The sequence below is a fragment of the Chiloscyllium plagiosum genome, chromosome 25, assembly GCF_004010195.1.
Source record: "Chiloscyllium plagiosum isolate BGI_BamShark_2017 chromosome 25, ASM401019v2, whole genome shotgun sequence".
Lineage (NCBI taxonomy): Eukaryota > Metazoa > Chordata > Chondrichthyes > Orectolobiformes > Hemiscylliidae > Chiloscyllium > Chiloscyllium plagiosum.
Genome location: NC_057734.1, coordinates 43257076 through 43271379, shown reverse-complemented (window position 1 = coordinate 43271379; position 14304 = coordinate 43257076). Strand labels below are relative to the sequence as shown.

The following is a 14304-nucleotide window of genomic DNA, read 5'->3' as shown; positions in this document are numbered from 1 at the left end:
ACATCGATTCTCCTGCTCCTTGGATGCTGCCTGACCTGCTGCCCTTTTCCAGCAACACATTTTCAGCTCTGATCTCCAGCATCTGCAGTCCTCACTTTCTCCTATGATACATCACTTACCCAATTTGAGACATCACAAAGATAAATAAATGTTTGTGCCATCTTTTTGGTTTTATGAAATGTGACTTTCTGCTAACAAACCAATACTGGCTTTGTTAGCCCTCCCTAAAAACTCTAACTTAATGCTGAATTATGGATTCCAAGAGACTGCCCATGACTGATTTTAGACTTGCTTGCCAAAACTGTGCTTTGGTACTCTGTTACCTCATCCCTGATTTCCTTCTAGAACTTTACATGCATAGCATCAGATCCTTCTCTACTTTAAGTTTTTAATTTTTTCGGAACTAAGCTTTTCGAGGTACACAAAGTCAAATATGCTCCCACATTGTCTTTCCTGCTCTGATCTTGCTCCTGACAGGAAATCATGATTAGGAACTCACTAGTTGAAGAATAACATGTATTAATTTTTAGTCTATCACATTTTTTTGTGATATAACTTATGTGGAGTTCTAGTTGATCACCTTGGACTCTTGAATGCAATTAAAATTTACAAACCCTAGTGTCCCGTTTGCCTCTACAATAATTTAAATCTGCAAATTGCCTTCAATATAGATTTTTAAAATCGCTTCAAAAAATTTATCAGACAAAATTTGAAATCAAGCCACCTAGTAAGGTATTAGTAAAGGTGACTAAAAGTTTTCTTATGGAGATGGGTTTTCAGGAGCAAGCTCAAAAAGGGCAGACCAGAGCTCCCGGGAGAAATAGAGTGAGAATTCCCAAGGTTAAGGGCCTAGATGTTTGAATGGTGAAGCGATGAAAATCAAAGATGTACAAATCACCAGAGTTGGCATAGTACAGATACCTCAGAGACTTGGAGGATACAGAAATTTGGAAGGGATAGGTTATGGAGCAGTTCGAACACAATAGTGAGAACTTTGAAGTTAAAATGTTGCTGGATGATGAGCACATGTAAATCAGTGAGCACAAGTAATGGGTGAAAGGGGCATAATGCAAATTAGGAAATGGGCAGGAAAATGTTTTGATGAACTTAAGTTTGTGGAGGACAGAATATGGAGGTACTGCTTTGTCTCTAAAATGGCTAAAATTATTGTGCTGGAAAGGTTACTTCTTTCATGGTTAGATTCCTAAACCTCTATATAAATAACTGGGGTCAGATTATGCTGGTGAGAATATGCAGTCATTCAATTACATTTTTGCTTGCTGGGCAGGTTTAAATTTAATCAATAATGTAGTTTGCTCCAAGGCCATTTCTAGAAGTGATCAGCTGTGCTCAACAAGTAACTGTTGTGGGGACAGGGGAAGGATGAGAGACTCTGCAAGAAAGAAACACCCAAGTTTCCTCAAACCTGTCATGATTGGTGCCCAGTAATTTAGAGACAGGGAAGTGAGTTCACTGTCAATGTCTCATCACCAAATGAAGTTTATATAAGTACCTTACAGGAATGAAAAACACTTGAGGGAACATTAATCATACTGGGGAATTTCCTGAAACAATGCTGAGGGACAATGCATTTTGCCCCTTTCATAAAAAATCAAATGCTGTTTATATTTAACTCCCACTGCAATGCAAGTAACTCCACATTAAAATTGCAACTTAAATAAAAGGTGTCAACACTGGAGAGGAATCATTCTTACCATGATGAACGTGCTCTTGCCAGAGGAGTGGCTCCCCTCTACCATAACATTCATCTGCAGTACTTCCAGGCTGATATTTATCTGCAAGGAGTACAGGATAGACAACAATTATATTGTTGGCAATAATTCAAGATATTAACTCTTATTAGCACCCCAAACTGTAATACATACTATCTCTTTCCTTCACTGAATGTTTGACAATGCAAACATGCAAATTAGGAGTCAAAATAGCCAATTGCTCCCTCAAGCCTGCTTGGCCATCCAATAAGATCATGACTGTTCTGTTTGTACTTTGAATTCTATATTTCTATTTGTCTCCAATAACCTTTGATTCCCATGTCTAACAAGCATCTACGTACTTCTGCCTTAAAAATATTCAATGACACACCCCTTCACCATCTTCTGAGGCAGAGTTCCAAGTTCACACAATCCTCTCAAAGAAAAATATTCTCAACTCTGTGCTGATGGGGTGAAACTTAATTTTAAAACAGTGTACTCTGGTTCTGGACTCACCCAAACGTCGAAACATCCTTTTCATGCTACCTTGTCACAATCATTCAACATCTTATAGATTTGAATCAAATCACCACTTTCTTTTTCAACTCCAATGAAAACAAGCTTTGCCTTCTAACTTTTCCTCCTCAGCCAACCCACTCAATCTAGTAAATCTTCTTTGAACCACCTCCAATACACCCTTCCTTAACAAGGAGACCAAAACAGTACCAGAATGAGTTGAGAATGAGGTGCTGGAAAAGCACAGCAGGTCAGGCAGCATCCGAAGAGCTAGAGAATGCACGGTTTGGCATAAGTCCTTCATCAGGAATAAAACTTGTGGGTCGGGGCTGAGAGATAAATGGGAGGGGAGTGGGATTTGGGGGAGGTAGCTGGGAAAGCGATAGGTGGATAAAGGTGAGAGAGAAGGTGATAGATCAGAGGGGGCAGTGATGGACAGGTCAGCAGGGTGGTGCCGATTTGGAATCTTGGGACTGGGATAATGTTGGGGGGAGGGGAGATGAGGAAGCTGTTGAAATCCACATTTATCCCGAGTGGTTGCAGGGTCCCAAGGCGGAATATGAGGCGTTCCTCCTCCAGGTGTCAGGTGGTAATGGGTTTGGTGGTGGAGGAGGCCCAGGACCTGCATGTCATTGGCGGAGAGGCAGGGGGAGTTGAAGTGTTCAGCCACAGGGCGGTGGGGTTGGTTGATGCGGGTATCCCAGTGCCAGTATGAGTTTTGTTCTCACCAGAGCTAAGTATAACTAAACAATAACATTCTTACTGGTCACAATAAAGAACAGTATCACGATTACTTGCTGTACCTGCATATTAAGGTTTTGAATCTTATGCACTTGAACATTTTGATCCTTCAGAATGTTGGAATTCTGCAGTCATTTTTAAGTAATACTTTGTTACTTTTTAATTCTTCCAGTCAAAATGAACAACACATTTTCCTACATTAAACTCCATCTGCCAGATTTTTGCCTGCTCAAATCTGTATCCTTCTTTGATCCTCTTCACAACACATTTTTCTACCTATCTATACCTGTTTGCAAATTTAGCTACCATGCCTGCTTTACCCCAATCTATGATAGCTGATATAACTGTAAAAAGATGACAGCCCACCACACAGTTGCAGGACTCGATTTATCACATTCTGCCAAACAGAAAAAGACCATTTGATACATACTTTGATTTCTGCCAGCCAGCCAATCTTCAATCCATGCTAGAATCTAACCTGAGACACATGAACTCCTACTTTGCACAAAAAAAACTTTTATGTGGCAGCTTGTCCAACACCTTCTGGAAATCCAAGTACAGTATGTCTACAGGCTCCCTTTTATCCTCAGCACGTTACTTATTCAAGTAATGCTAATAAATTGGTTGAACATGATACTTCTTTCACACTGAATCTTACCAATTGATGAATAGGCTTTTGCCAGAGGAGTGCCTTTCCTTTATCATAACATTCATCTGCATGGTACTGTTCGGCTCCTCCTTGTCTGCAACAGCCCGAAGGAGTATAAAACAGACAGCAATTACACTGATGCCAATAATTCAAGGTATTAACAATTCTTAATGCCTCAAACTGCAAACGGTGGCTCAGTGGTTAGCACTGCTGCCTCACAGCACCAGAGACTCAGGTTCAATTCACGCCTCAGGCGACTGACTGTATGGAGTTTGCACATTCTCCCCGTGTCTGCGTGGGTTTCCTCCGTGTGTTTCGGTTTCCTCCCACAGTCCAAAAATGTGCATGGTTAGGTGAATTGGCCATGCTAAATTGCCCGTAGTGTTAGGTGAAGGGGTAAATGTAGGGGAATGGGTCTGGGTGGGTTGCTCTTCAGAGGGCCAGTGTGGACTTGTTGGGCCGAAGGGCCTGTTTCCACACTGTTAAGTAATCTAATCTAATCTAATCTAATCATACCAAGCCATGCCATCTCTTAACTGCCTCAAGTTTTTCTAAGTGCCCATTGACATCCTTGACGGTTGGTTCTAACACCCTGCCCATGAGAGGTGGCCGAATGTTTCCTGTTTTCCGACTCCTTCTCTTCTTGGATAGTACCTTCCAGCCAACTTAAACATTTTCAGAAGCTAGTGTATTTTACAAAATTAACACTAATGCATTTCGGCCTATTGCTGCTCCTATGTCATATGACTTTCCTATCTTATTAACTACTTTCTCTAAGACCCCAAGAAGAAATCCATCACAATCCAGGGACTTATCAGCCCATGCCTCTACCCGTTTCCTCAGTACCACTTCCCTAGTGATTGTAATTTCATCAAGTTTGTTGATCAAGTTTGATTTACAGCTCTTACTGGAATGATGTTTTTCCTCTCAGTGAAAACAGAAGTAAGTCATTTGAAGAGGCTAGTACATGAGTTATACTGCTACTTTAAACTCAAAAGTTGACTACAAATGCAAGCAATCCCTTCTGAGGCAAATCAATTGCTGGTCCTGGTCCATTTGTCTTTTTATCCTTGGAATGGGGTTTAAATCTAGTCCACACTGTTCAGATGAGAATCACTCATCTTTCAAGGTCATACACAAACTCAAAGTTAAAAATCACACAACACCAGGTTATAGTCCAACAAGTTTAATTGGAAGCACACTAGCTTTCGGAGCGACGCTCCTTCATCAGGTGATAGTGGAGGGCTCGATCGTAACACAGAATTTATAGCAAAAATTTACAGTGTGATGTAACTGAAATTATACATTAAAAAATTGATTGTCTGTTAAGCCTTTCATCTGTTAGAATATAGTGATAGTTTCACTTCTTTCATGTGTAAATCACAAAACCTTTTTTTAAAAGTTGCATTCTCGGGTTAGCTGACAGAGAACACAGGGGGCCAACACCTTCAACATATTGTCTAGCTATCACCATTATTAACAGCTAAACCAAGAATGCAACTTTTTAATATATAAAAAAGGTTTTGTGATTTACACATGAAAGAAGTGAAACTATCACTGTATTCTAACAGATGAAAGGCTTAACAGACAATCTGTTTTTCAATGTATAATTTCAGTTACATCGCACTGTAAATTTTTGCTATAAATTCTGTGTTACGATCGAGCCCTCCACTATCACCTGATGAAGGAGCGTCGCTCCGAAAGCTAGTGTGCTTCCAATTAAACTTGTTGGACTATAACCTGGTGTTGTGTGATTTTTAACTTTGTACACCCCAGTCCAACACCGGCATCTCCAAATCATACACAAACTCAGTCGACTATAGTCTGTATGCTAGAAGGCAAATTTCTCATTACACATTCTCATTCAGGTATAGCTGAAAGACAGCTAGAAGAGAAAATATGAATATTACATTGTTGATATTCTTCAGAGTTTAGGACAATGATACATTGTCAACATAAAACAAGAGATTTTTCTGCACTTATGTTCCAATTGCCTGTTTTACCCTGAAAAAAATACATGTATATGTTCGTTCTATCCGCAAAGAACACCATATTAATACATGCAAGTGCAGCCTACTACAGGCCTTACTGGCAATCGTAATTGTGTCAGCATAATTCTCTGCATTCTCAGGATTATGTAGCAAATGTTGTCCAACAGAAGAATCATAATTTACACAACTGCACTTGTTTCAATGAAACAAAATTGGTAACATTCATTCTCTGGTTCATTTCTTAAGGCAATAGCTTGACCAATCAGAATCAACTCACCCTGTTCAAACTATAAACAAATCTTAGCAAGTAATTAGAACATAGAACATAGAACATAGAACATAGAACATAGAACATAGAACATAGAACATAGAACATAGAACATAGAACATAGAACATAGATTCCTCCACCTGACTAAGAACCCTACCATTAACCCTGTAATTGTCAGTCATATTAACTGGCGCATTCTCCATAGCAACACTGATTTCATTTGTTAACCAATCTGCATTGTCCTCCCATACAGTATAAATATCATTGTTTTTCTTTTTCTTTAGGAGGGTCATAATGACTCAAAGCATTGAATTTGTTTTGTCTCACTACAGATGTTAAAAACAATGACTGCAGATGCTGGAAACCAGATTCTGGATCAGTGGTGCTGGAAGAGCACAGCAGTTCAGGCAGCATCCGACGAGCAGCTTTTGCCCAAAACGTCGATTTTGCTGCTCGTCGGATGCTGCCTGAATTGCTGCGCGCTTCCAGCACCACTGATCCAGAATCACTACAGATGTTGTCAGACCTGCTGAATTTCTCCAGCATTGTCTCTTGGTTCTGGTTCTCCTTTTATTTTGGTATTCTTGAGAATTGTCTCAATGAGTGAAAGAGAAAAAGCCTCAACTAAATGTCCAATATTTTTCAGCAATACTTAGGTTCTGTACAACCGATTTACCAAATGTAGAGTCTTATTTTGAAACTAACCGTGCTATGACTTCAGTTGGCCTAATGACCTTGCAATCCCGCCTTGTGCCTTGTAAATGCTAAACAGATTTCGGTGAAATAATCACTATGGAAAACACAATTGCGGACCTACTCTTGTAGCTAATCTACTAAAAGTCTGGCCAATGGTGACCCTGGGTATCAGTGGTGAGGGATCATATTATTGAACGTGAAGTGAAGATGATTAAATTCCCTTTTGCTGGGAATCATCATTGACTGGCACGTATGGCACAAATGTTACTTGTTTCTTATCACCTCAAGCTTGAGTGTTGTCCACATCATGCTGCATGCAACAGAAGCTACTTCAGTAACTGAGCAGTTATGAATGGAACTGAATACTGGGCAATCATTAGTGGGCATCACCACCTCTGACCTTTAGATGCGGAGAAAGTCATTTGAAGATGATTGGACCTAAGACAAGATCTTGAGGAACTCATGAGCAGCTCTTGTGGTGCAATGATAATGTCCCTATCTTTGAGTCAGGAGGCCTGGGTTCAAGTCCCATCTGTTTCAGAGGTAAGTAATAGCATCACTGAATGGGTCGATTAAAAAATATATATTCTGAGGAACTCACGTATGGCTCTTGTGCAGTAGGGCTCTTCTGCCACAGTGGTAGTGTCCTAATCTTTGGGCTAGAAGGTCTTGGTTCAACCCCCACCTGCACAACAGATGTGTCATTACAAGTCTGAACGGATTGATTAAAAACAACTATACTGAGGACCTCCTACAGTGTTGTCCCAAGATTGAAATAAGTGGCCTCCAACAACTACATTTCTTTGTGTTTGGCATGACTCCAGTTGACTGTATGACCTTGAATTACCCTACAGGATTGTTTTCATCCACTTGTATTGGTAGACAGGATGCTGGTTTAACATCTCAATCCAAAGATGGTGTCTCTGAGTTTTCAGCACTTCCCTAATGCTGCATATGTGTGAGGACAGATTTGCTCAAGTCTCTGAACTGAGTCTCAAGTCCATAATCCTCTGAGTTAGAGACAACAGGACTACCAACTAGGACATAACTGTAAGGCAACTTCAGTGGCCTTTACTGGGATCTGCTTCCTTGCATGAACCACATAATCTTTCATGCTTACAAGATAGACAGGGTAGGAAATCTAAGTCCGCAGGAGGATACATCAAGATAATGTCACTTACTCTCAGCATGGCACTAGGCCTGTCAACTTAGATTCTGTGGACAAGCAGTGGAGCGAGTCTCGACCCTTCTGACTCAGAGCTGACAGCACCACCAACTAGGCCAGATTGACACTTGCTTTCAAGAAAGCCAAGCCACCACTTCCGATTTCAAAGCTTTTAAGTACAATTGAGTAATAATTTAATCCACTCTTACTGGATGCACTCTTAATGTGTCTGAGCCAGCAACATTTAAAAGCAGAGCACTAAACAAAACACCAACAGCAGAAACCTAGTTCCATCAGGCTTTAGCATCTGGTTATCGCAGTTACTTTGCAGTGAATGCATTTGTTTTCCTGAGTTCCCACTGTAATGTCACAGTTTGCTTCCTACCATCCTGTCTCCAAGGCATCAACCCTCCAATGTGGAGAGGAAGGAACACCAACAGAGACTAGTGAAAGAGACAGCTTTTCACTTTCACTGTGAGTGAATATTACTTGCCACAGCATAACATGGGGGAAATGAGTCACCAATGAAGGTTAACAAACCAAATACACTTTCTCGAATTATTTCTGTGCTCATTAATGTCAAGGTTGTCATGGCTGCTTTTTGGAGTAAGGTCAGCATACAGCTCTCTACAGTTTACATAGAGATGAAGAATGTCACCCGCTACAGAAATATTTTCATTATTAACAAATGTATTTTTATAAAATTTCTTTAGGTATTATTTTAAAATAATAATTGCTTAAATTAACATATGTAACAGGAATTTCTATTTCATGTCACAGAACTTAATAATAATTGGAGAACTTGATTTCAGAGTATGTGTGCCTTAACCCTAATCTCAGAACAGAGATACCCTGTTTGTCCAAATGCCGCATTTCCACTCTTCACACTAGCCACCTAGTGCCCCCTCTCTGGGAGGCTGTGAATTTAGTATCTGTTTGATTTGAATCAGCGGGTCATAATCCCTTTCAATTGAAACCCAGAGTGCATTGCCTGCAGAAGGTGGAATGCTCATTTCCCCATCCCATGAAGAAACCTGGCCAGCAGTAGAGAGGGCAGGGGCGTAGGGTGTGGGAGCTAGGAAGGAGGGAAGCAGGAGAAGGGTGAGGAGTGGCAAAAGAAGCAGAGGAGCAGGGAGATGATGAGCAACGGTATAAGGGGACACGGGGAAAGGAGGGCAGAGACTTCTTTGTCTCCAATCAAGGGGTTATCATGCTTTCTGATCCTTTGTGTATTCCTTATTTTCTACTCCCTGAAATCAGCCAGGCCCTTTGCCAAAACCCTGCTGATGCTTCTCCTCTGTTACTTTCTTTTTGTAGACCTAATCAAAATTTCCTCCAGGACGACCATTCTCATTTGTGTTTTTCACCTCTTTCTCCTCCGAACCATCAGTATTATGGAAACACTGGCTGCAAAGGACATGCAGTAAATGTCATCAGTTCCACAAATCCGAATAACCGCTTCAGGCTAACAGAATCATGGAAGCACTAAATCAACTAAAGTAGATAAATTTAAGGAGAAGCTAGATACGTATGTGAGGGAGAAAGGAACAGTATATGCTGACTGGTTAAGATGAAGTAAGTTGGGAGGAGGCATGGAAGTCAAATACCACACAGTTGGACTGAACGGTCTATTTCTACGCTGTAAATTCTATGCTGTTATCTAATAACAGAGGATTAGCAAGTACATACATCACAGAAATATACCATGCAAACCAGTCAATCCATGTCAGACTCTATGCTCCACTGGATACTGCTTCCATGTTTAATCATGAAAATCTACCAATGTAACATTTTGTTTGGATTCAGATTTTTTTAATAGAGTCCCCCCAGTTTGGAAACAGGCCATTCGGCCCAACAAGTCCACACCAACCTTCCGAAGAGTATCCCACCCAGATCTATTCCCTGTCCAATCCCTGCATTTCCCATGGTTAATGCATCGAACCTACATATCTGTGAACACTATGGGTAATTTAGCATGGTCATTTTACCTAATCTGCACACCTTTGGACTGTGAAAGGAAACTGGAGTACTCCGCAGAATCCACGCAGACACGGGGAGAACGCAAACCCCACACAGACAGTCGCTCGAGGATGGAATCGAACCTGGGTCCCTGGCGCTGTGAGGCAGCAGTATTAACCACTGAGCCACCGTGCTGCAGATGGGTGGGCTACTTTTGTGAAAGCTGAAAATATGTTGCTGGAAAAGCGCAGCAGGTCAGGCAGCATCCAGGGAACAGGAGAATCGACGTTTCGGGCACAAGCCCTTCTTCAGGAATGAGGCTTTTGTGAAAGCCTTTTAAAAAAAACATCACTAGGTCAGACAGTTCTCCGAGACAGTGACTTAATCCAGTATGTGTTAGAGAGCAGGGAGCCCCTGAAGTGTTAATGGAAGATTGTTTTGACTGTGAAAAGTTTACAACAGGCGGGAAAAACTTTGAAGGTCATTCGCTTGTTTTTGATTCAGGATGATCAAGGGTGGATTTTAGTTCAGAAAACCCAGAGATTAAAAATTGTTCAAACAGTTCAGAGGACTGGGATCAGAAGCAACAAAATATCTCCCCAAAAAAGACAGATAGAACAACTCAGGGAAAGCACAGTTACTTGAGTAGCAAAATTTAGCTTGCAAAACTTTCCAACCAGGAGTGTTTGGTTAGAAATCTGCAGGTTGTTAAAAGCTGAAATTCAAACTTTGAAAATAAAGTCAGAAGTCACACAATACCAGGTTATAGTCCAATAGGTTTATTTGAAATCACAAGTTTTTGGAGTGATGAAGGAGCAGCAGGATGAAAGCTTGTGATTTTAAATAAACCTGTTGGACTATAACCTGGTGTCGTGTGATTTCTGACTTGGTCCAACACAGGCACCTCCACATTTTGGAAATAAAGAACACAAACCAGTGAATGGTTTTTAAATAAGCAAACAGGTAGAGGATATTTTGCATCCAAAATTAATGCACGTTGCTAAACCAGAGACACTGTAGCCACCTACGTCCAGTCTGCCACTGAAGCTGCACAGCCCTGTTTCAAAACCCCCTTACCATATACAAAACACAAGAACAGACAATCCAAAATGAGGAACTAAAATCACATCTAGAGTAATCACACTGACACCTGTATGAATCTTTCAGACAGGGTCTTTGGTAAACCTTTGCTTGTTTTGTAATCTTCAGTAAATCTTTGTATTTGATCCAGACCCTCACATCCAGGTTCCCATTCCCTCTCTTAATATTTGATTTCAAATGAGATTGTTACAGTCTTAAAACAAGTAGAACTTTATTTACTGGCACCATACGCAGGGCTGTCTAATCCTGATTGTTTACCTCCTTTACAGAATTACACAGCACTGAACATCAGGGATCTTAATATTCCCATTTAATTCAATATATTGTACCTCAAAAAGAAAGTCTTGCATCTATACAATGCCTTTCTACACCTCAGGACATCCAAAATGCTTTATAAGTAAACAAGTGCTTTTGAAGTGTAATGTAGATAGAAAACATTTTACACAAGGAATGTCCCACACACAGCAGTGTGAAAATAACAAGATAGCGATAGTGGTTAGGAATAAGTATCAGCAAGGGCACTGGGAAGATGTCCCTTCTCTCTATGCCTGGGACCTGCTACATCTAACTGAGGGCAGGTGAGTCTTCAGCTGAAAAACACCGCTTGCCTCAGGACTGTTCTGGTTTTCTGATTCCTCAGGTCTGCACTGAGGTGTAACAATTCTTTTGAGAATGTAACAAGTGGATGTGGTGTATTTGCCCAGTGCCACGGGGATCACTGGTGGAGTCTCAACTATTTACAGTATATTCTATATTAACAACTTGAATAACTGTCTGTATTGCAGCCAAATTTGCAAACGATATAAAGCTAGGTAGGAAAACAAACTGAGGAGTAGGTACAAATGGATTTCGATAGGTTAAATGAGCAGGCAAAAAGATGGCATATAATATGGCTGTCTAAAGTAGAATAGAAAAGCAAAATATTTATTTAAAGGCCGAATGCTGTGGTACATGGGATCCGGGTATACTCACACAAGAATTACATAAAGGCAATGTGTAGTGCAACAAGTAATTAAGAAGACAGATGGTACATTGACATTTATTGTAAGAAGGATGGAATATAAAATTAGGGAAGTCTTGCCACATGCACACGGAACATTGCAAGGTCAAACCTAGAGTACCGTGCATAGTTTTAGTTGCCTTAAGGAAAGATGTATTTGCAATGGAAATAAGTCAGAGAAGGTTCTGTAGCTGATTACTGGGCTGAAGGGATTGTTTCACAAAGAAAGATTGAGCCTACAATCAGTGGAGTTTCAAAGTACGAGAAGTGATCTTGCTGACAGGATAAATGCTAAGAGGATGTTTTCTCTTGTGGCGTAATCTAGAATTACAGAACGGCTTTAAAATAAGGAAGCTGTCAAGTTAAGATGACGAGAAGAATGTTTGTTTTTCTCAGAGTCATTAGTCTTTGGAATTCTCTTCCACAGGGAGCAATGAATTACATGCAATCACCCAGACTTCAGTGCTGACCTAGACGGATATTTGGTCTACAGAGTTATGAAGGAGGAAATGAGGACTGCAGATGCTGGAGATCAAAGTCAAAGAGTGTGGTGCTGGAAAAGTACATCCGGTCGGGCAGCATCCAAGGAGCAGGAGAGTTGCTGTTTCGAGTATAAGCTCTTCATCAAGCATGTGGGGTGGGGGCCCAAGGAGACTGAGAGATAAATGGAAGGGGGGTGATTTTGGGGACAGGCAGCTGGGAAGGTGACAGGTAGACTGGGGTGGGGGTGATGGTGATAGGTCGGAGAGGAGGGTGGAGCGGAGAGGTGGGAAGGAAGATGAACAGGTATGACAGTTCAAAAGGGTGGTTCCCAGTTGCAAGGTTGGATCTGGGATAAAGTGGGGAGATGGGGAAATGAGGGAACTGGTGAAATACACATTGATTCCGTGCAGTTGGAGGGTCCCAAGGAGGAAGCTGAGGCTTTCTTCCCCCAGGCGTTTGTGGCTAGAGTTTGGCGGCAGAGGAGGCCCAGCACTTGCATGTCCTTGGCGGAGAGGGAAGGAGGTTCGGCGGTAGGGTTGTTTTGTGCGTGTGTCCCAGTAATGTTCTCTAAAACGTACTGCAAGTTGGCATCCTGTCTCCCCAATGTAGAGGTGACCACATCGAGAGCAACAGACACAGAAGATAATGTGTGTGGAAGTACAGGTAAATCTCTCTCATATGCTGAAGGATCCTCTGGGGCCTTGCATGAAGGTGAGGGGGGATATGTGGTCACAGGTTTTGCACCTCGGGGGCATCGACCAAACAAGGGAATCACAGAGGGCATGGTCTCTCTGCAACGCAGGTAGGTGTGGGGAGGGAAATATATCCCTGATGGTGGCGTCTGTTTGTAGGTGGCAGAAATGGCAGAGGATGATGTGATGTATCCAGAGGTTGGTGGGGTAGAAGGTGAGGACCGGGGTGGGTGGGTTCTATCCGTGTTGTGGTTGGAGGGGTAGGATCCAAGGGTGGAAGTGTGGAAAGTGCAGGAGATGTACTGGAAGGCATTGTCAACCACGTGGGAGGGCAAATTGCAGTCTTTGAAGAAGGAGGCCTTCTGGGATGGCGGAGGAATTAGGAATAAGGAATAGCATTTTTACAGGATGCAGATGGGAGGAGGTGTAGTCCAGATAACTGTGGGAGTCAGTGGGTTTGTAGTCGATCTCAGTGTTAAGTCGATCACCGGAAATGGAGATGGAGAGGTCCAGGAAGGTGAGGGTGTTGTCCAGGATGGTCCAGGTGAACTTGAGGTCAGGGTGGAAGGTGTTCCTGAAGTTGATGAACTGTTCTACCTCCTCATGGGAGCATGAGGTGGCACTGATACATCAATGTAGCGGAGGAAAAAGTGGGGAAAAAGTGCCAGTGTTGCTGCGGAAGATGGACTGTTCCACATATCCGACGAAGAGGCAGGTATTGCTGAGACCCATGTGGGTGCCCACGGCTACCCCTTTGGTCTGGAGGTACTGGGAGGATTCGAAAGAAAAATTGTTGAGGACTACTTCAGCTAATTGGTTGAGTGTGACAGTGGAAGGGTACTGGTTGGGGTCGGCAGGAGAGGAAGAAACGGAGGACTTGGAGGCCTTCATCATGGGGGATGGATGTCCATAGTGAAGATGAGGCACTGGGGACCAGGGAAATGAAAGTCATGGAGGAGGTGGAGGATGTGGGTGGTGTCCCAAATGTATGTGGAGAGTTCCTGGACCAAGGGAGACAGGACAGTGTCAAAGTATGCAGAGATAAGTTTGGTGGGGCAGGAGTATGCTGGGATGATGGGTCGACCGGGGCAGTCAGGTTTGTGAATTTTGGATAGGAGGTAGAACCGGGCGGTTTGGGGTTCCCGGACCATGAGGTTGAAGGCTGTGGGTAGGAGATCCCTGAGGTGATGAGGTTGTGGATGGTCTGGGAGATGATGGTTTGGTGATGGAAGGTGAGGTCGTGATTGAGGGGGCAGAGGGAGGAGGTATCCGCGAGTTGAATCCCACTCTCCAATCGCAACAAGGACAGAATTGCCCTCAGTCCTCACCT

General features: G+C 42.3%; 1 protein-coding gene across 1 annotated transcript in view; it reads right to left on the bottom strand.

Annotated features, from left to right (window-relative positions):
- The window catches only part of LOC122562424, a 61794-nt gene that overhangs the window by 44969 nt on the left and 2521 nt on the right, over positions 1 to 14304 (bottom strand). Inside the window, exons 2-3 of the mRNA XM_043715281.1 lie at positions 3628 to 3712; positions 1716 to 1796 (exon numbers count right to left, since the gene is read on the bottom strand). Of these exons, the coding sequence (XP_043571216.1) occupies positions 1716 to 1796; positions 3628 to 3712 (166 nt within the window). The remainder of the gene's footprint in view (positions 1 to 1715; positions 1797 to 3627; positions 3713 to 14304) is intronic.